Below are 23,524 nucleotides of genomic sequence, written 5' to 3'. Positions count from 1 at the left end.
GTGTATAGACAATGCATTTTTGATAACTTTTGGAAAGAGCTAGATTGGTCAGGGAAGAAAAGTTTTGTTACTTCAACGATTGACAAGTTCCGAAACAAACAAAAGACAGTTGATTCACATAAAAGACAACAAAGCTATGTGTACTAACCTAAAGCTCAATGAGTAAGCAAACCAAGTCTGCAAAAAAATGTTTCTGAATACTTTAGAAATCAAAGAGCGCATGGTTCTTACCTGGATTTCAAAAGCAAAATCGGGTATTTCACTAACTGAGACTACAAAGGAAAAATGCAAAAGAGACAAAAAAAATTTACAGAAATACCAACTTGATTAGAATCATTAGAATTATGGCGCCGATAAGCAAGAATACTCGTGATGGCCTTAAGCATACATCGTCTGGAGTCATCGAAATTGTAAATAAAACAGAAAAAATAATCAAGCCAAATCTCAAAAACAAAAATAAACCTGAAAATTATTATTTGTACTTTATCAGGTTTTTAACAGAATATTATGAAACTGGCAATAATTTATATACGCTAGACAACGCAGATCACAATGAAAGCCACAGATGAAAGCTACTCATAAAGTCAGTAATTAAAACTTATATTGATATAAGGTTTCGATATTATGCAAAAAAAAGATAAATTATCATATAGGAAATTTTATAATAAATTACGAGGGAGGCAGGCCCCAAAGACGCTTACTTAATACAGTTTGCACAAAACGGCAACGTCGCTTTTCTGAATTATTTGCATGGTTAACTCTGTACTGCTAGTTCATTGTCAACCACCCAACCTACCATTTAAGTTTTTCTTTAATCGATATGTTACCATCGATTAATGAAAAAAAAAAATGTTGGCGATTTGTTGCAAGACTTGTTGAATTTTTTTAGGGTAGCTTAGTCGAAAGTAAACTTTTTGTATCTTTGATCGTAACAATACACGTCTTGTTCTACGGCTTTTGGAAATATAAACAAAAATCCAAATTGAATTTTTTTTCTAATTTTAAATTTGGATTTCTGTTTATAATAATATAAAAAACTTGTTTTTCTTCTCGGCAGTAATTGGCTCTTATAATAAATGTCGAAATTATCTAAAGGTACTAGTTAGGCTGTTTCATTCAATTTCAAGTTTACTCAATAAGGATATGGAAAGAAAAAAATATTGATTTTATTCTTAATCTTATTCGTTTCTAAAGTCGGCTATCAGTAACGTTCAGAAAAAAATCGTCTATCAGTAACGTTCAAAAATTACAATATCTTAAGTCCAGTGTCTCTGATGAAGCAGAAATCATACTATAGCATATTCAAGTTACAGATAGCAATTATAATCAAAGATAACAATCATTAAAAGAGAGATATAGCAATAAACGAGTAATTGTATTTTCTGTATTGAAGTGAGTGAGTGTGTGTAGTATTATTCAATCAGAAGAAAACTAATAGTCAAACATCTAAAAATCTAAAGAATTTACTTGATACTACTTCAGAGTGCATAAATAACTTGCAAAATTTAGAAATTAGCACTGATTCGTGGGATCCAATTATAATATTTCTCGTGGGTCAAAAATTGGACCAAGAGTCACATAAAGAGTGGGAATTTCAAGCTTTTAAAGAAAAATCTGATAACTTACCAACGTGGGACAACTTAACAGAGTTTTTAGAAACAAAGATTATTATTAGACACCTTAGAAATGATTTAACCAGAAAGTACAACTAAAACTAAATTTATAAAGACGCATCCATACCACACAATGAATGTCATGCATTATGTCAAGTGGAACATAAGTTGAGTAATTGTGAAGATTTTACTAAAATGAATATTGATGAACGTAGCGCTTATGTCAAAAACCAAAGTTTTAGAATTTAAAAATTTTTTGAATTCTCAGAAGTAATAAAGTGCGTAAATGCTTTGGAGTTAAGGTTGAATTTGTTCTGTTTAGGCCATAAAATTAAAAACTGTGGACTTTTCATTTCAGAAGATTTGCCAATGGTCGCAGGTTCACCTGACGACATATATAAAAAAAGTGCAAATTAGTAGAAATAAAATGTCCAACCTCTGCCAAAACCTACAAAAGTTATATCAAGGATGGTGCTGTGACTAAAAAGTATATGGCGCGCAAATGCAGATGTTCTGTGCAAAAGCAGATAAAAGTTATTTTTGTACAGCAAGTAAAGATTTTGAGACTGACAATGTTGTAAAATATATTGTAGAAGTGCAATACAATGAAAATTATGTGAAAGAACTTCTAATTAACGTGATTTCTTTTTGGAAGAAAAATATCCAGTTTTGATTGAAAGCACTAGAATATAAGCCATGGGAATATACTTTGTTTTATTTCAATTTTCACTTTCACTTTATTACTTCAAAAAATTAAAAAAGCGCGTGCATCCGCGCGAATTCGCGTGGATGCGCCCGACCAACGCCGATTGGCCTCGCAGAAGTAATGTATGCGTTGCGCTCTGGAGTTAGGGTTGAATTTTCTGTGTCCAGTTTTTGGAAATTCGCTTCGCTTCGACTCTGCGCTATTATAAATTGACCCTTATTTAAAGAAATAAAGTCCTTTCGCGAGGATTTCAAAACACTGAAAATGGAATTCGACACCGTAAAAACTAATATCCAAATTACCGTTCTCGGTATTAAAAGATCTCCATCAAAAATGGTACAATTTAGATTTCCGCTTTAATTGCGTGGAAGGAAGATTGTCTTCGGTGGAACAAAACATACCTATGTAGGGAACATAGTTTTGTCTATACAGTTTGCAATTAAACCTTCCTGCCAAATCTTGATATATTGATCCTTGCTAAAAATAAAAAATGTTGCATTATTCTCATGTATGCATTCATATGTATATCCTGTAATACTTATTTCTGACTTTTTTACATTTTTTGCTACTTTGTTGTATGGAGAATAAATATGCATGACCTTAGTTTTGTTTATATTGAGTATGACACCGTTGTCATGAGCCCACCTGGTCAAAGTCCGCCTGCAGCAGCGCCCGATCCTCCTGGACATTATTTGCCGAGTAGAGCAAGCACTTGTCGTCGGCATACATGTAGACTCGGCAGCTCCTCACCACGTTGCATACACTATTCACGTGCATGATGTAGCCTACCAGACCATAGACAGAGCCAGTTGGTACGCCGAGGTCTACCTCAGCTTCCTCCCCGGCTTCCCCTGCCTCGGTGGTCTGTATAGATCCAGTTGTATTGATCCAATCTATATTTGCTTTCTACCTCCCTATCCAACTATTTATTATTTCCCAAACTTTCCTTGGATCCATTACATTTTTTTATTTGTTCCTGTCTGTACTTATTTTTTTCTTAAATATTAACTTGTTCACTCTATTAGAAATAGAGTGAACCTAGTATCGTCTAATCTTTTGGTGTTATTATTAGGGGACTTTTCCAGTCCATGTACAACTGATCCCTACGCAGTAACATATTCTTAAGTCTTTCTCCTATCCACGGCTGTGACACACGTTTATCATTGCTATGCTTATGTATTATTTTACAATCATCATATAATATTTCCCTAAATGTATTTGCACAGTTTATAGACAATAGTTGAGACCAATCATATTTACAGATTCTTTTAGAAACTAACTTGTTATTTAATACATACCGAGTGTCCGAGTCCTTATCTTTATTGCATGCCTGATTAGATACATATTTTGCACATACCGGTAACGACACACCCACCATGTTATGGTCCGAAATATTGCACTCAGTCACATAGGCTGCGCAGTCCCGCAGTTGTCTGCTCGCACCCACGCGTGGTCGATGCACGATTCTTCCCGCGCGCAGGTTTTCCCATTTTCGGTGGCCTGTATACTCCTATGATATTAGGCGTGTGCTGATTAAATTAATCTCAACTAAAACTGGAAATCCTCGGCTGCACTAGCATGCGTTTTTGATGATAGGAATATTATTATTCATATCATCAAAAACTATGTAATAGGTATTTTCTTTAGCATAAATCACTATTCCGCGTCCACGCGATTTTTCCCTTGTGTTTGAGACCATGCAAAAGCTCTCTATCTTGAATGATATCAGCTCCTCCTTTTTCACATTAACTTCAGTCAATATAAGTATATCAATCTCTTGTGAGCAGTATTTTAAAAGAATTAGTAGTTCATCGAAATGCTTTCTTAGCGAGCGTATGTTCAAGTGTACAGTGTGCCAATACTTAGCGTTTTGCAAAAAGCGATGTCCCCAGGCAGTTATATTCTGATATCTGTGATAATCACAGCCTGAAGTTGTAATTACATTATAATGATCCAGTTTTAATTTTATTGCGAATCCGAGTTATTACTCGTCGCACTACAATGCGCTCATGTCTGCTCTAGTGTGTGCCCTTCCTTAGGTACTAGAAGTTTCGATGAGTTTCTCGATGTCTTTTGAGTGTCGGAGTGAATTAAGAATATTTTAGGATGCTCATCACTCTTCCTCACTAGGATTTTTCCCTTCTGCACCCATATATTCTTGAAATACATACATACATACTTGAATACTTGAGAAACCTATAAAAAGTTTATAGGTTTCGACCGTTTTAATAGTAAAACCAAGGATTCAAGATCGTAACACTTGTGCATGCATTAAGCATTGCAATTTATCTTTTATGGCTATATCGTTGAAAAACTTGGGTTTGCTTAAAACCACAGATATTGATGAGCTTATAAAATAAGTAACCTGCAGCAAATGCTTCAAATGTATGTACTCTGAGTGCGAAAACAAAAACATTGATTTGAAAATAAATGAAAATAGTCCCGTGCAGTGGCATAAGTGGATTATGACCACACATAATTATATTAAACTTGACAAAGGAATATCTGAAAACAAAAATTGCAGGAACAGTGGCCACTTTAATAAAATAATTTCAAGATTATATACAAAAATTTAAAATTCATTTCTACAATGTTTCACATCAGTACCTAGCATGAAAAAAATGTATTGCAAATCTTGACGAAGACGAAGCGATTTTTCTGAAAACTTTGGCTGCAAGCAGGCAGAAGAAATTCAGGCAGTTCATTTCGGAGGATCCAGGAATCAAATTACTATGACGTGGAAATTAATATGATGTGGAGAGGCATACTTGAAAGCGTTAACCCCAACAAACATAATAAATGCTTTCAATAAATGTGGTATATTTCCGTTTAATACAGGTATTTTTTCGTAGTTAGACTTTTTGCTAAGTAACGTCAAATAAAGGCCAGAACCGATACTAGGACGACACTACAAGCTGTGCTACAACCCTGTCGGATATTTCAGTACTGAATACCGTTCAAGACCCGGGTGAATGCAGAACGCCTTCACCGTCTCCGCTTACGCTTCCCAACGATTATGACCAAAATACGGTTGAACCTGGAAACTTAGGCTGGTTTTATCGTTAAGCGTTTTGGCAGCGCCGTTGGAGCGCCGCACGTTCGAAGATGTATGAGGGGGTAGTAGTAGCGTTTTAAAGTCGCGCGCTTGAGCAGCGCCGTTCGTCCGTACGTTTGTTATAGCTTCGAACGCGCGCGCTCCAACGGCGCTGCGAAACGCTTAACGATAAAACCAGCCTTACCTTTTTATCGCTTAAGAAAAGTATATTTTAAACTCAAGAAATACACTTACTGACACAAAAACTGTCACACTTCGTCGTCCGACAACTGAACTGAGTAGACGTGTTCTTGGTTACTTAAAATCCTTGATTAACGAAAATAAGCGTTACGCTGCTATTATTTGAGTTTACTTTTCAATTATATGTGATACGGACATGCTACCTTATTGCCATTGGATTGAGTGACAAGATACGAACGACACCGCTGAGCAGCCCCGCACTCCACCTCGGGTAAAAGAGACCTCCTCTGATTTTTTAACTCGCTTACTACCGCTGGAGTAGCAATAGCGCACACGCACGAGGCGCAGCACAAGCACACACGCACACTACGCTGCATTGTCGTGTGGCCTAAAACATGAGCGTGCAGCGATCCCCGCCCGCTCGGAGTAGCTCACTACATGACTTACCGACATCGATGGACCAGCAAATTACCATATCGCCGTCAATCGAACAACAAGTCACTATGCGTAAACAAACCAAACGTAAGCAACCCCCAGATTGCTGCAATTGCGCTGAAGAAATGCAAGGCTTCCGCAGAGATATCATCAACCTATTAGATAAATTCACAAGTAATCAGGAAGCAACTATGAAGTACATGCGTGAGAACATCGCTGAAATGAAAAATCAGTTAAATGATATCAAGTTTTCAATCGACACTCTAAGTAAAGATCAGGCTTCTATGAAGAATCAAATATCGAATCTGGAGAGCAAGAATAGTGCCACTGAAAAAAAAGTCAATAATCTTGAATCAAAACTAACCGAATTAAAACAGGAGGTACCCGCTAAAGAACTTGCCGACAATAATAACGAAAACATAATACACGAGATACAGGAACGTACATTCAGAGAAAAAAACGTTATAATAGTAGGTATCCAGGAGATTCGAGGAGCAACTTCAGACGAAAACCAGTCCTCTGATATGATGAATGTTACCAAACACTTGAACAAGCTTATCAACAACTGCCCCAATCCTATCAAGATATTTAGACTCGGGAAATACAACCCTACAAAACATCGCAAAATAAAGGTATGTTTCGAATCGCCACAAACTGCAAAAATGTTACTACGTAATAAAGACAAGCTTCCTAGCGACATCAAAATATTCTCGGATCTGACCCCTTTGCAGCAAAACTATCTAAAGAAACTAAACGAAGAACTAGAACAAAGAATTAAAAATGGAGAAAATAATATCACAATAATAATAATAATAATAATATCTATGGACGCTTCACACCACGTCAGTCTGGCCCCGTGCTAAGTACCTAAAGGACTTGTGTTACAGGTACCAGACAACGGAAATATATTTAATACTTCATACTATACATATATTTAAGATTTTTATTATATCATACATATATTTAATACACATCCAGATCCGGGAACATTGAATACTTTTTGTTCCGTCGGCGGGATTCGAACCCGCGACCCCCGGCTTGAGCTACCGACGCGCTCACCACTGAGCCACAGAGTCGTCGTATATACACAATAAAATATGTAAAAGGAACACCGAAAATAATTACCACGTTAAATACAAAAAACTAGCCTACACTAAACCTATGACTACTGATTCTGAGAATAATACCTATCAAGTACTCAATGACTATCAAAACATACTTACCACTAAATCAAGCCTTAATTTCTTTTACGCCAACATCAGGAGCATCTGTAAGTCAGGTAAGTTTGATGAACTGAAATGTGTTTTACATTCCATTAATAAATGTATACATATTGTTTTGCTATCGGAAACATGGATAAGATCAGAACTACAAGCGCAACAGTTTGAACTGCAAAACTACACACATTACTACAACATCAGACCTGAGACTATTGGTGGCGGTGTTTCTATTTACGTCCACAATAACCTAAAACATGAATTAACTTCAACACTATTTATTGGTGGAAATAATTATTTGTGGATTCGCCTTAATAAATATGCTCTTGATGTCGGAGTTGTTTACAAGCCGGGACACTCAAACTTTAACGAATTTCTCGTCAGCTATGAGGCTCAATTACAGCAAAAAAATAGAGCTATAATCTTTGGCGATACCAACATCGACTTACTCTGTAACGATACTAAAACTAAGCGTTACAGTGCTATGCTTAAGGAATCTGGATTCAATATAATCAACAAAAAAGACTCAACACATTGCACTCGAGAAACATCAACGTCGAAAACAATTATAGATCATGTAGTGACAAACCTGAGAAACAACAAATTCCATTTTGCACTAGTTGAGTCTTCTATATCAGATCATAAGAATATATATGTCGAGATGAAGCAAATTGAACCACCTAAAAGACAAAATATACAATATGAAGCTATAAACTACGATAGATTACATAAAATGATGGAAGAAACAACATTTGAAAATTTTGACCATGAATTTACCCGTCTTGATGAATTTATTAAACGAATGATAGAAAATAATAAAATGAAAAAAATTAAAATTACAAATCAACCGCAAAAAGAGTGGATTAACAGACAAATAATAGCTGAAATTTATGAAAGACAACTTTCCATAGACGGTTCGTCTATGGAAAGAACTAAAACAAAATCCAAATAATAAACAGCTAGAAGTAAATTTTAAGGCTAAAAGAGACAAATTGACACATACTATAAGGAAAACAAAAGATAAATATTTCTATGGAGAGTTTACTAAGTGTACAAATAACCCTAACAAAATGTGGAGTTTAATTAATACTCTTTCAAATAACAAAATTGTGAATAGATGTGCTCCCTCAAGTTTAAAACTCGAAAGTGGTGAATCAATTACAAATCACGCGCAAATATGTGAAGCCTTCAACAACTTTTTTGCAAATGTAGGGACACAACTAGCAAACAAAATTCTACCAGAATATCAAAACAATGATACACATACACTTCCCAAACTTAACCCAAGTACCGAACAACATGAATTCACCCAATTTCCTCCCTGCACCATTAAGGAAGTCTTACAAATTATTGATGGTTTGGATACCAATACCAGTACTGGTATTGATGGCATAAATACTAAAGCTTTGAAATGTATTAAAAACCGAATAGCTCCAAATCTTACAGACTGTTTAAACAAACTACTAGCTGAGGGCTCTTTTCCCGATTCCTTGAAGATGGCAAAGGTTACTCCCATTTACAAAAGCGGGACAAAATCAGACCCTGGAAATTATCGCCCAATTTCAGTGTTGCCAATATTATCAAAAATATTAGAAAAAGTTATACATAAGAGACTAGATAACTACTTAACAAAAATTAATTTCTTTTATGAAAAACAATACGGTTTCCGCCAAAAGTCAAACACACTAAGTGCATCTATAGACTTAATTAATACAATCCAGACAAAAATTGACCAAAAACATGTGGCTCTTGGTGTTTTCATTGATTTAAAAAAAGCTTTTGACACAGTCAGTCATGGGTTACTTTTAAAAAAGCTGAAGAGTATTGGCATCACTGGAACGGCGTATAAAATGTTTCAATCCTATTTGTCCAATAGGTATCAAGTGGTCAAACTAGAAAACTATCAAAGTTCTCCTCGACCAATAACATGTGGCGTGCCACAGGGCTCCATCCTGGGGCCATTATTATTTCTCATCTATGTAAACAACATCTATCAATTAAATTTACACGGCCAACTTACCTTATATGCAGACGACACTTGTGTGTTTTATTTTGGACTGAAATTGGACGAAATTATACGTCTAGCTCAAAAAGATTTACATAGTCTGTTTAAATGGTTCCAATTTAATCTCTTAACAGTAAATACCTCTAAGACATCCTATATAATATTTGGTGCTAAAAATAAAAAGATATGTAATGACACAAAGCTGCACATAAACGGACAAAATCTGCAACAAACCAACGAAGAAAAATACCTTGGACTGATACTGGACAAAAACCTGACATGGAGAGCACACATAAAACATATAGAAACCAAAATCTCATCTCTAATAGGGTTACTTCATAATTTGACAAGTTGCATTCCACAAAAAGCTCGGCCCCTTATTTATAATTCCTTAGTAAAACCTCATTTATTATATCTCATAGAAATATGGGGTTGTGCTGCTAAAAGTAACCTAAAACCTATCCAAATACTGCAAAATAAAATAATTAAAATTCTATACCACTACGACTACTTAACACCATCTAAAAAATTTACAAGGAGACTAAAATTATGGACATTCAGCAACTTTACTCATATAACATATGCATACTTATATATAAAATTATACATAAACTTACACATTCACAAATTACATTTACAACAAAAACAACTAAACATACATCTCGTCGCGCGGACCACCTTGTACTTCCTAAAATAAGAACAAACTACGGAAAAAACACATTAACATATAAGGGAGCACAGCTATACAACGCACTTCCTAAAATTGTCAAAGAAGCAGGCTCGCTCAATATCTTCAAGAAAAAACTAGCCGATCACATATTTTGTTGCAACTCTTAAAAAGTTAATCACTTGGACCACCAGCTTATATTGGCGAACTTGCATTCTCGAACACGTCTCGTTATAAAAAATATTTTCAGACTACCGACAAAATCGGGTCGACATAATTTGTTAATACTTACTATTCAACCTTAGATAACTGTAATTTTGATGTATTGTGAACTTTTGTCATAGTACTTATAGTGTTAAGGTTAAAATATTGTTTCTCATGTAAGTGACATAATTTGTCTTATTGAGAATAATAAAGATCTTTAAACCGAAGATAATTCAAGACATCATGAAGGACCAGGGCTCGGAACCGGTTTGAAAATACCGGTTTATTGCGGTTAAAAACCGGTAAATATATCGTTCTTATATTTACCGGTTAAACAAGTGAACGGTTTTTACGTAACCCAAATGGTAAAGGTTACCGGTTACTAACACACAAACGATTCTGAAACCCAAATTAACCGGTTAATTTCGCAATTATTTTCACCTACCTTTTTTTAAGTTATAAATGTTTTATTTTTTTATTTTTTATTTAAAAAGAAATGTTAGATTTGACGTACAGCGATCTCGGCCGGGACACATAAACACAACACGATGCGTCTTCTTCGAATTTTTAATAACAACTGTCGTGAGTTTCAACGATACGCTGGCTGTCGATAGAACCGACTGTTGTAAGAATTTTAACACACTGGGAAGAGCTGAAGTTATATTTTTAAGATACTTAAAGATAAATGCTACACTGCAGATTTATTGAGTCAAATGTACAGAGACGAAGCGAATCGCTTGCATTTCATATACCTGAAAAGTGTTCTAAGTGATGTGCAAGTGTGTTATGATTTACGTAATTCAGTACTTAGTTTATTGTTTTTAGAATACTAAATTATTGTAACTTAACTATTTTAGACTAAATTAGATGGTAGTTTTAATATTTAAATCTGGCCACACTGACAACGTGCAATCCCAAGGCTACGTTCGCTTCACTTGGAGTGGGGGTTGACGGGTAAAAATTGTGTATAAATACCCCAAGAGCGCAGTATGATGCGAATTTTGACGGAAGAACAATTGTAAGAGGAATCTCTGCCCGAAAGTGTACCACTGTATAATATTGTAGAATAAATGTATTTGAAAGTCATCATGCAGTTTCTTATCAAGTGGGAATCAAGATCTTCGAAGGAGAGAACACAGATCCTGTCAAATTATTAAGCTCACTAATGAATTTATTGCGATCAATCTGCAACAGAATTTTGATACCAAATTCTGCAATAATTGAAAATGATTATTTGACAATTAAAATTGATAGTAACCATCTAAATCCAGTACCACATCTGGGATATATGTTTGAGTCCCACGTTGCTAAAGCCAATTTACCATTCCAAACAGTTGAAACTGTTAAAAAAAGGTATATAGATTTTACCGTGCGTTTGGCAAAAGAGATTCAAAACCGCTTACCCAGCAATTACATGGCTCTAGAAAAAAAATGACACATTTGTCTGTAGAGAACACCTTAAAGCAGATTTTAGATAATTCAGTCACTGAACTTGCTGTTGAATTTGGTTTTGAGGAGGAAAAAATTTAAAACATATTAAAACAATGGCACAGCAGGTTTTAATACTTACAAAGACATAACAGACTTAGCCATCACAGTCCTGTTATTGCCACATTCTAACGCAGAAGTGGAACGAGTGTTCAGTCAGATGAATATTATAAAGAACAAACTGAGGAACAGATTGGCTTCAACCACTTTAAACTCTATACTTATTGTTCGGAATCAGTTAAAGATTTTAAACAGAAATTGCCATAGCTATGTCCTGCCAGATGATGTCCTGGCCAAAATCACACAAACCATTAAAAAACCAAGCTATAGCGCGCCATCGTGATGTCACCGTCCATAGTCCCTTATCTCTAGTACAACTTGTTTGCCCCACCACTATTTGCGTATAAGAGGCGTCCGCACCTCAGTAAGTAGTCGCTCGCTAGACGTCTCCGAGTACGATTGCTCCCGTAGTCTGCTCAGAGTCCTTTGCTTGATCGATGCCCCGCGTCATTAAGTAAAAGCTAGCTAGGAGGGATAAACGTTGCGATGCCACGCGTCCTACCTGCGATCCCATAGTAGGGTTCCGCATGAATGTCTACAGTCTATAAATAGTAAAATATGTACATGTGTTCTTTGTATGAACCTGAAATAAACTGAGTAAAGAAGATATTGCAAGTATTATTACTAACCCTACATTTGGCGCCCAACGGAAAAGTAAACAATTTTTTTTCTTCTGAAAAAGAGGGTAATAAAAAATGACGAATAACATAGTAATGAGCGATGATCAACTTAGTCGACTGATTAAATCCATTGCGTCTGCAACAATAACAGCAAGTGAAGAACAGTTCGATAATTAGCTCAAACATTCGTGTCAACATCTTTCGAAATGCCACGAAACAGTTTTTCAAAGTGTACCGCCCGTTTCGATGGACAAAGAAACTACGAGAAGGTGGAAGAATTTATTAACATAATACTTATAAAACAATCGAAAACGTCTCAAATAAAGATGCAATTGAAGGATTATCTCGGCTGTTTACCGGCACGGCGTCTACTTGGTGGCAAGGGGTTAAAGGCGAGGTAAAAACATGGGAAACCGCTATAAAATTATTGCGTCAAGCTTTTGCGCCCCAGAGACAGCCGTACGAAATTTACTTGGAGTTGTTCGCAACAAAACAAGGAGATCAGGAGTCACTTGATACATTCTTGTGTATGAAGCGCGCACTGTTGGCACAGCTGCCTCCAAAAAGATATAAAGAAGAGGAGCAGCTGGACTTGATTTATGGTCTCTTAAATGTTGGTCTTCGCAAGAATATTCCTCGTTCTGGAATCAAAACATTTGCAGAATTACTGGAAAAGGGTCGACATATAGAAAGCATCCAAAGAGAGTCGGCACCCCCTATACAGCAAACATCTTTTAAGCAAAAACGCTGCACCTACTGCGGTAAGCGTGGCCACTTGTCAGATGAATGCCGTAGCAGGAAGAAAGATGAGATCGAGGCCGGAAAAAGCAACATCATTAAGTGTTATGGTTGCGGAGAACCAGGTGTACACCGTAGCAAGTGTATTAAATGCAAAAACAATGAAACCCCACCAAAACCCGTTGTCTTTTATGCTGTTCAGTCAACACTGGAAACCACCAGCAAAATACCCACGATCGAAATCTCCATTAAAGGAGAAAAAGGCTATGCGTACATGGATACCGCGGCTCGCACAAGCATAGCTAGCAAGCAGCTGTACAAAGTGTTGGTACGACAAGGTGTTTTATTTACCCAAGGATTGGCAGATATCACACTGGCGGATGGGACCATAAAGAAAAGTAATCTGTTGCTAACCACAGTTGATATAGTGATGGGCAATAGAATTCTACTTGTTACATTTTCCGTCATCCCAGAAGCATCGGACAATAGGACTCTATTGGGAATTGACTTCTTAGAGAAATCAGGCATTATGTTGAATTTACCGCAACGCACTTGGCATTTTATTGATGACCCAAACACAAAGTTTGATTTTCTTCAATTGAGAAACGACAACATTATTTTAAAAAACGCAAAGAAAATTTCATTTTCCCCGCCGAAGAATGAAGATTCATCGGATTTTTCGGATTTTATTAAATGGGCAACAAGTTTAAAAATGTTGTCACCAATTATGGACACCCCGTCACCACTGCGTGACAATAATGATGAACCATCAGAGCCCAAACGACCACGCTGGATGCTCAAGAAACTGGATACTACGCCAAAGCCGTCGCGCCCGCGTGAACCAGCTGACATAAATTCTTATATTGATCCTAGTGTAGATTATGTTCCAATAAACCCTATAAAACTGTATTCTATTGATTTCATTTATTTAAATCCTAATGAGGGAACTCTTTTTACAAATGAAGAAAAAATAATATTCAATAACATTTTGTCTGAATATGAAGACATATTTAAAAAGAACTCAAGACCTACTACATTTGCTAAGCATAGAATTGATACTAGAAATCATCCACCTATTAGCATTAAACCGTACAGATTATCACCAACTCGTCAAAAACAACTTAGAATAAAAATAGATGAAATGTTAAGTGACGACATTATTGAAGAATGCGATTCCCCATGGTCAGCACCTGTAATTCTTGTACCTAAAGGTGAGAATGATGTCCGAGTTTGTGTTGATTATAGACGATTAAATGAGATCACTAAACCAGACAGATACCCACTGCCACGTATCGATGATTTATTGCATCAAGCAAAAGCTATGCCATACATGTCTACAATTGATTTACAATCTAGTTATTGGCATATTTTAGTTCATCCAGATGATCAGGACAAGACCACATTTGTCTCACCCTTTGGGACTTATCGTTTCAAACGCATGCCATTCGGTTTACGTAACGCACCAGCTACCTTTCAAAAATTAATGGATAAATTCATTCAGGGTTTGAATGCTGAGTGTGTGTTGTCTTACATAGATGACTTGATTTTAAGGTCATTAACATTTTCACAACACGTCAAGGATTTGCGTAAGGTTTTCGAGAAACTAAGATAGTATAATTTACATGCTAATAGGAAGAAATGTAAATTTGGATGTTCTCAAGTAAAATATTTGGGTCACCTAATTGTGCCAGAAGGTATCAAAACAAATCCAGATAAAATATCAGCTATAATTAATCTCAAGGAACCTCAAACTCTGAAACAATTAATTTCATTCCTTCAAACCGCTTCTTGGTATCGAAGATTTATAAAGAATTTTGCTCAAGTTGCACGACCACTAACAAATTTAACAAAAAAGAATGCATGTTGGCAGTGGAAAACAGAACAACAAGAAGCATACGATAAACTCAAAATAGCTCTCACAACCGCACCTGTGCTAAAACAAGCTAATCCAGATCAACCGTTTACCATTAAAACCGATGCAAGTCAGTACGCAATTGGAGCAGCTTTAGTTCAGGGGGAGGGAGAAAACGAGCATCCCGTTGAGTATGCAAGTAGATTACTCACAGCAGCTGAATTCAATTACACTGTAACAGAAAAAGAAGCTTTAGCAATTGTCTGGGCCATATCACGATTTAGAGGCTATATTGAAGGGACAAAATTCATAACAATTACTGATCATCAGCCTCTGAAATTACTTATGGATCTTAAAACTCCAACAGGTCGACTTGCTAGATGGGCCCTAGTTACAACAATATGAATTTAAGATTCAATATACACCGGGAAAAACAAATGTTGTGGCTGACACGTTGTCTAGACCTTCGCTCACAGATCACAATGAAAATTGTAATATATGTCGTGTAGACATAGAATTTCCTAAATTAACCGAAAAACAGCTAAGAGATGAACAAATTAAAGATGAAGATTTAAAAGATATTATAAAAACTTTAGAGGAAGAAATAGAATCAGAAAAATATGTAAATTTAACAAAGAAAGGATACTTGTTACACAAAGGTGTCCTATATTATTATACTGCAGATCAAGGTGACGAAAATGCAAAACTTGTGGTTCCTCGACATGAAATACCTAACATTCTGAAAGCATTTCATGATGCACCTACTGGTGGACATATGGGTGTAGACAGAACTTTGCAACGAATTACAATTAAGTTTTATTGCAAAGGCCTCCGCAAAGACGCAACTGCGTAGCAATCAAACAAGAAGAAAAGGACCAAAGAAATGACATTTTTAGCTTACTTATAAAAGAAGAAATGAAAAATATAGAACCTTGTATGAGAACTCGTGTGTATTCAAGAATCTTAGTATTTCTACATTCCTTGGAAGGGAAGCACAATAAAAACGTTTCATTGACTGACTCTGTTAAGAAATGGTGCCTACATACTACATAATTTTGTTAAACTAATACTAAAATAACTACTATTAATTAAAATGCTGACTGATTATTAAATAATAATAAACAAATTCTGTAACAATGTTTTATTTTAATCGATCACAATAATACAAAAATCAAAACACCAAGTATTTTCTTTAAATTGTGATTTATTCGACTTTAGCAGTGCATTTAATACTGTCGACCACGATGTATTGATTGGAATCTTGAAGTCTCTAAATTTATCACCATCGGTTATTAATTTGTTCCGAAGCTATCTTGTGGGACGCCGCCAGAGAGTAAAGTTGGGCAACTCTTGTTCTGATTGGACTGTTATCTCGACTGGTGTTCCGCAAGGTGGTGTCTTATCCCCTCTGTTATTTGCCCTTTTTATTAATAACATCACTCAAAATATTCTGTCATCTTTCCACCTTTACGCTGACGACTTACAGATCTACTCGCAGACTACTTTAAATAACCTATATGCCACCTTGAATAATTTGAATAGAGATATTGATGTCATTTGCAATTGGGCGATGCGCCACGGTCTTCATATCAATCCAACCAAGACACAGCTGATAGTTATTGGTAGTCCTGGCCTGATTTCTAGAGTTGACAGGGGTAGCCTACCATCGGTGGTCGTTGATGGTACTATTGTACCTTTCAGTCAGACTGTAAAGTATTTGGGGGTTTACCTTGACGAAACCCTGTCCTGGGGACAACAAATTAAAGAAATTAGCAGAAAAGTGTTTGCTACTTGGTACTCCATTTCCCGACTGCGCTACGTTCTTCCCATACCGACCAAAATAAGGATAGCAGAGTCTCTGATCTTATCTATTCTCGATTATGCAGATACTTGTTTTGTCAACCTGACTGAGGAACAGCTCAACAAACTAGAGCGGCTTCAAAATCTTGCCATAAGATTTATTTTCGGCCTTAGGAAGTTCGATCATGTATCCGAATACCGTAGGAAACTCAAGTGGCTGCCAATTCGTCTTCGACGTGATGCTCGCATTCTGTCACTTGTGTTCTCCATCATACATGATCCGTATCTGCCGTCTTATTTAAAGGATAACTTTTCGTTTCGACAAGCAGAGAAAGAGTTACGTTCTGCTTCAAATCGCCTTTTAGACGTGCCTGTGCAACCAACTAAATACTATAACTCTTCTTTTGCTGCTACTGGAATAAGGCTGTGGAATTCACTACCAACCCATATAAGAATGACGGCTACACATTATCGGTTTAAGATGCTGGTAAAAGAACATTTTCTTTCTATTAGTGATAATACCCATCCTATATAAATTGACATTCATGCTATTATAATTAATATTCAAAATTGATCATCAAGTTATTATTGTTAGTTATAAGTTCCAACCTCTAAATTTGTTTCTGTACTTACTTTTTATGTTATTACCTATTTATATGTGTATTATATTAATGTTGGTATGTATGTATTTGTGTATGTATCATTAAAAATAATGTCATCTTATCTACTATAATATTGCACACTCATAATAATAATTCAATAATATTCAGTCCTTTACCTGTGGTTGCCTGAAAGAAATTACTAATTAGTAATAAGGCCGCCATTGTAGTACACTGTATTAGTTAATAAATGTTGTAATTTTCTTCTTAACGTGTGCACAATTAAGTATATTTATTATTATTATTATTATTATTAAGGCGAGGCCTACGTTTTAATTTCCCGTCACCTAGTCAGAGTTCGATTACGAAGTGGAAAAAAAATTAACCATCAAATGCACCAAGCGCCCACCACCCATCCCATCACTTCAAAATGACATCCTTTCATGATAGGTCCCTTCTATCAGACATAGAATCAGATGGTGAAACCGAAAATTCTACTAAACCCAAATCACCCCACATAGCCATCCCAATACCAGACACCGGAGTGAAACAAATAGAACCTATCATGAGAGAGACAAGGCAATCAAAGAGAAGGGCCAGTCAAGAGGCCACCATACAAGCCCCTGCGGATAAAAGAATGAAAATGAGAACCGACAGTACGGGTGACATATCAAAACGAATGGACAGGGTAGAAGAAACCCTCCAGGAGATATTGAGATCAATAAGAGGCCTGACATCATCTATAGACAATCTAAAAACAACAGTAACAGCCAAAATGACCTCTATGGAAACAAAACTAAGGGTACAACAAGATAGAATAGAATCTCTTCAATCGGCTCGGAGAGATGGATTCCTTAATACACTAGCTCTAGACTCTACTAACACACATCCAATGCCTACAGTGCCCCATTACATACAGGCCACTCCTCCCCCCAACAGATGCCAGGCAGCAACATCCTGTTCTGGGCAACCACAAGTAAATCCCTTGTCTTTATTCTGGCCTGAACAATGATACATTACTGTCCATAGAAGTGGAAAAAAAAAGGGATAAAGATATAACTAACGAGATTGTAAAAATATGTCGAAATATTTATAATTATATATTTATAATGTAACGAAAAAAATGTGTTAAATTAGGCAGAATATTCGCGTCCAAAGTCTATCAACATTTTACAATTTTACTAGTTTTATTACAATCTAACGGTTTTTACAATTTTACGGCTACATATATATGAAATATAAGTAAAACAATCATAAAATCTCCTCTTAAAAAGTACACAATCTTCTAAAACGTAAATTTATATGCAGTACCATAAGTATATATTTTTTTTGTTAAATAATTTATGTATTTATTTATTTATTTTTTAAAGTTATGAATTAATCTTGTTGCGAAGAAGATCACAAAATCGGTAAAATATTTTCTAGTGTTCATTTATTATTTCTTATTACTAAGATATCCTCGACGATATTTTCGTTTAAATTGTAACGTAAATTATTCATCACATATTTTAAAGAAGAAAAAGGCGCTCCACGCTCACCTGCGTGGCTGGCACTCCTAACACCACCTTCGATAAAAGATATAGTTGAGGCTCCAACAAAGCTTTCTTATGCCAAAATGATAATATATTTTCATTTGGTGGTAGACGGGTATGGTTGGAAAATTTTTGTAATAGATTTGTGATATCAGCCCGAGTGTGAATATATCGAGCGCGTTGTTGAGATCTTTTCTCTCTTTCTGTTTGTGCCAACAGCATTTCCACTTCATCGTATAGTACTGAAACCGCCGAAGATGTACTCGGACGACAGACATTTTGGTCATCATCTTGATTGTAAGAAGCATGATTTGCTTGTGTTTTCAAAATTTGTATCCAAGTGGTGTTTAGGTGTTGCAAAGCCAAAGCCTCCTCCTCTTTCGATAACACTACCTGGAATCGAGGATCTAAATATAATGCACCAAGGAATGTGGCATTGGCCATTAAAATATTTTGTCTATTTTTCATGAATATACAAATCTGTTGCGCTAGAGGGACTTGCACGTGTGAAGTATTTAAGTAAAATTTTGTCCAGTGGTAAAAAAAATCACTTAAAGTAAGCTGTTCTTCTTGTAACACCTTAGTGCATATTTTAGCAGGTTTCAGAGAACTTATCAAGTCATCAATAGTATCCCAAAAGGTGTTAGAACAATACAACGGATCCCCAGGAATTTCAGAGCAACAATCCTTCAGAGTTTTCAATCGCTCTAACATATCAAATGTCGAATGCCAGCGTGTGTTATTGTCTAAAATAGCCTTATTCTTTTTGGTCGATTTAATTAATTTTCTCATATTAGGTGTTCGCAGTTGCCTGACAATTGAGCGCGCTTGTTCAATCGTAGGGAGTGATTCGTCTTCTCTTAGCGCATCTTGAATTGCTAGTTGTAGTGAGTGTGCAGCGCACCGTACTGATGTAATTTCGTACGGCATATCATCATCGGATTGGAAAGTCACTTCCAGTATTTGGTTACCGTTGTATTCTGGACCCGAATCCGACTCATCGTCGTCACTTATATCGTCTTCTCTATGTTCTCTCAAAATGTCGTTCATAAGGCGAGTCAATTTTAACATATTGGCACCATTATCTGATGTGATTGAATAAATTTGATTAATATTTATTTCGTATTTCCTTATGATGTACCTACAATAACTTTTCTCGAAGGTAATCTGATGTACTTCTATCCCACATCTCTGCCATACCTAAGGTTTTAATCACCACTGAGACATTTTCGACATATTGGGCATTGACTGCGAAAAATGTTCGATCTAATCGAGTGGCACTGTCAATTTTTAGTGAAATTAATCTGCCTCTAATTTCTCTAGATATATCTTTTCGCACCTTTTCCGCCGTCTCTGTAACTAATGTTTTTATTGAGTGTGAATTCAAAGATTGGCATTCTCTCGGGCTAACGCCTGTCATTGCTATGATGTTCCTAAATGCCTGGACGCATCAGGTAAGCCTAAATATAGAATGGTTATCGACTTAAGTCTATAGGGACGCCTCAATGAGATCTCATATCACCATAGACGACAAATACCCTTTAGATTACCACATATAACATATTTATTTGACAAGTTAGGCAAGACTATCTATTTTTCAACCCTAGATTTAGCAAGTGGTTATCATCAAATCGAGATTAATGAAAGTGGCCGTCAAAAAACTGCATATGTTAACCTTACTGCTGACTAAAATCGATAGACGAGGAAGAGTTCGTAAAAATTGCTCCAACCTATAATAACATTGATGACATAAACAGCATGGATTGTAATGATAACCACGAAGACACAATAATTGCTGCTTCATCTACAGATGTGCCCCAACTTTGTGATTCTCAAGCTATGGGTTTTAATTAACCAATTGCTGAAACGACGAATCAGAGTTTTTATTAGTACATCAAATCACTACAAAAATCATGGAATTAATATGTACTACGTACAACAGGAATGCTCACTTGCAATCTTCTTGAGTGTCAAAATGAACCTTATTATAAAGAGAATAAAGTATTTTTTTTAATAACCAATATTTATTGTGCCCAAGTGAGACAAACTTTTTCTTGGTGCGTCTCTTTCGCACAATTGCCATGTAAAATATTTTAAGTTTTAACGGTAGTAAATTCAAGAACAGTTCTTCGCAGCAAAGACAATCATTTTGTTTATAAATATCACGTGCCGTATGTTTGTACTTGTATACTAATAAAAATATTGAATGCAAAAGTTTGTAGGTCCAGATAAATCCAAATGTTATGTTTCACGACATCAAAAAATTATGGCAGGTAGTTTTATTACATTTACACTCGGCAACACTTGGAAAATGGTATAAGCATCACAAACGTCAAATGACAAAAGCAATATGGCGTTTTCTTTGTTTTCGTATGGAGTTATTATTAATGTTTTCCAAGCTTAAAACGATTTTTAAACAGTGTCGTTTGTAAAATGGTTAACAATATATGTGCTGTGAGTGGCTGTGGGAAAGAATCGTACACTGGCTGTGGATTATCTTTTCACAGGTAAGTTTGACATTCAGTATGCACTAGGGTGACTACGCATTTTACGTTTTTTATTAATATTACGTTTTTATAATCTTCTTATATATAAAAATGGATTTCCAAATGTGTTAGTCAAACTCGAAAACGGCTGAACGGATTGGGCTGATTTAAGTCATAAGATATTCGTAGAAGTCCAGGGAAGGTTTTAAAGTGACACGAAGTTCACCGGGACAGCTAGTGATATTATATAAAAAGTTAATATTAGTTGCCCGCGACTCCGTCCGCGTGGGCTTCAGCTTATAGCGCGCGTTAGTTCCCGTTTCCATGTAGGCTGCAAATTGCAAAATTTCCACGACAGAGTTGCTTTCGCGGTACAATTACTTCAAAGTTCAATGTTTACACTTTACAGACAGACAGACACGTCACACTTAAAACGCCCCTTTTTTCAATCAACATTTAGAAGTAAAATACAAACATAGAATTAAAGAACATTTAAACTCTTTACTCATCGCATTAGCCGAAAATTTTCCAGATTTGAACTGACTACTGACACGAGATCATCTTAAACGGCCCATTCACTATCCTGCATTGCAGTCCTGCTGCAGTCCGCCGTGCAGGCCTGCAACACCATTCACTATCCTGCATATGCCGGCGGACTGCACGCATTAAGAGGATTCCACACCGCCATTTTTTCCATACAAACGTTGTCCCCTGTTTCCTCCCTGGATAATGCTAGTAGAGTTATAATTTTTTTCCTGAATATCTACGGCCACTAATACAATATCCCTATGTTTTCTTTTTTTTTCATAATTTAATTATTAAATAAGATATGAACGTACAAAAACCCAAAAAAATGGCCAGATTTTCCACTGTGTTCAAACGTCCAGAAAACAGATTTGGATAGATTATACAAAAAAAGCAAAACATAGGAACACAGCTCAAGCCTTTTTTTAATCTTTAATGAAAAAAGTACTTAAATCGGTTAAGTTTTGGAGAAGGAATCAGGGGACAACGAATCGTTGATTTTCTGGATTTTCTGCAGTTGTCTCTATCGCGTTCTGCGGTATAGGCTTGAGGTAAGGGAGACAGCTATAGATATTACACGTACTTTTTTTTCATTTCTCTAGCCGCTGTGGTATCCTCTTAAGGCAGCCAGTATAAATTACACTAAAATAAATGGCGGATAATTATTTCAAGTTATGGTGAACATGGCCATTTGGGTTATAGAAGTGGAACTGTTTAGTTTCTTGCGTGTATGTAAGGTGTCGTTAGTTGTATAATATTTGTAGCTTTCGATATTTTTGAGATATAAGGCACTTACCCTTTTTTTTTTTAAGACGGGAAATGCGCTTAAGCATGCCCGGCGGCACTTGGGAAGGACCACCGGGGTATGTGGGACTCGCTGCGGCCGAGAAGATGGTAAGTTGGCCGCAGCTCTACCCACTAAAACCCGTCCGTGCCTTCTCCTCCGCTTTGTGCTGGGCCGCTGGACCCGTCTGAGACGAAAACTGCAGCGGCCCAGTCAGCGACTTCTGCTTCCAGCGCAGCTCCTCCGCGCGACATTCTGCTGCCGCTTACTCCGGGAGAGCTGCCCAAGGCACTGGGCGCTCTGTAACCGGAAAGACTCGTGCAATGGGCGACGGGTTCCCCATTCCGTCGCCCGAGTCCTATCTACGGCGGGAGCTGGCGTTCGTGTTCGGCGCGCCTGCGCCCTCCGCGCCGTCTTCGAACCGGGTCTGCGGCCACATCCGCCTCTCTGACCCGTTCGAGGGGCACTTACTCTGTAGGTGCACTTGCCCCGACGGACCTTAATAAAAATTGTGTTTATATAAATTTTATATTTCCAGTTTGCCTTCAGATTTAGAGCTAAAGAAAAAGTGGTTAGAGGTGATACCCGGCAACTTACGTCAAAGCTCTGTAGTTTGTTCACTTCATTTCAAACCGGAAGATTATCGAACAGAAGCTCGGAAAAGGTTGAAACCTGGAGTGACTCCTTCTACGAGTATAAACATTTAATAAATAAACATTTAAATGTCTCCTTTATTTCACTTCTATGTTACTATTTTCTTCGTTACCGGTATTTCGAGACACAAGCATATAAATGTAATTTTAAGTAGAAATTCAGAATTATTATGGCAACACCGAGTTATTGGGCTAAGAAAAAATTAAAAAGTCGCCATCTTGTTCGTTAACATTTGTGACAAGTATATGACGCGTGTTTCGGCAGCGAAAAACAAAAGAGTTTTTTGGTGAAATTAAAGGTAAAT

The 23,524-nt window shown here is 36.4% G+C and overlaps 1 protein-coding gene across 1 annotated transcript; it reads left to right on the top strand.

Moving 5' to 3' along the window:
• The first annotated feature begins 12,440 nt into the window (after positions 1–12,440).
• LOC121735903 (activity-regulated cytoskeleton associated protein 2-like) lies at positions 12,441–23,271 on the top strand. The gene is given in 3 exon segments (XM_042126902.1): positions 12,441–12,535; positions 12,538–13,122; positions 23,261–23,271. Coding segments are annotated over 3 exon segments (669 nt in total). The 5' UTR covers positions 12,441–12,456; the 3' UTR covers positions 23,266–23,271.
• Positions 23,272–23,524: the final 253 nt, after the last annotated feature.

The sequence above is a fragment of the Aricia agestis genome, chromosome 18 (assembly GCF_905147365.1).
Source record: "Aricia agestis chromosome 18, ilAriAges1.1, whole genome shotgun sequence".
Classification (NCBI taxonomy): domain Eukaryota; kingdom Metazoa; phylum Arthropoda; class Insecta; order Lepidoptera; family Lycaenidae; genus Aricia; species Aricia agestis.
This window is presented reverse-complemented; position numbering and strand designations above follow the sequence as displayed.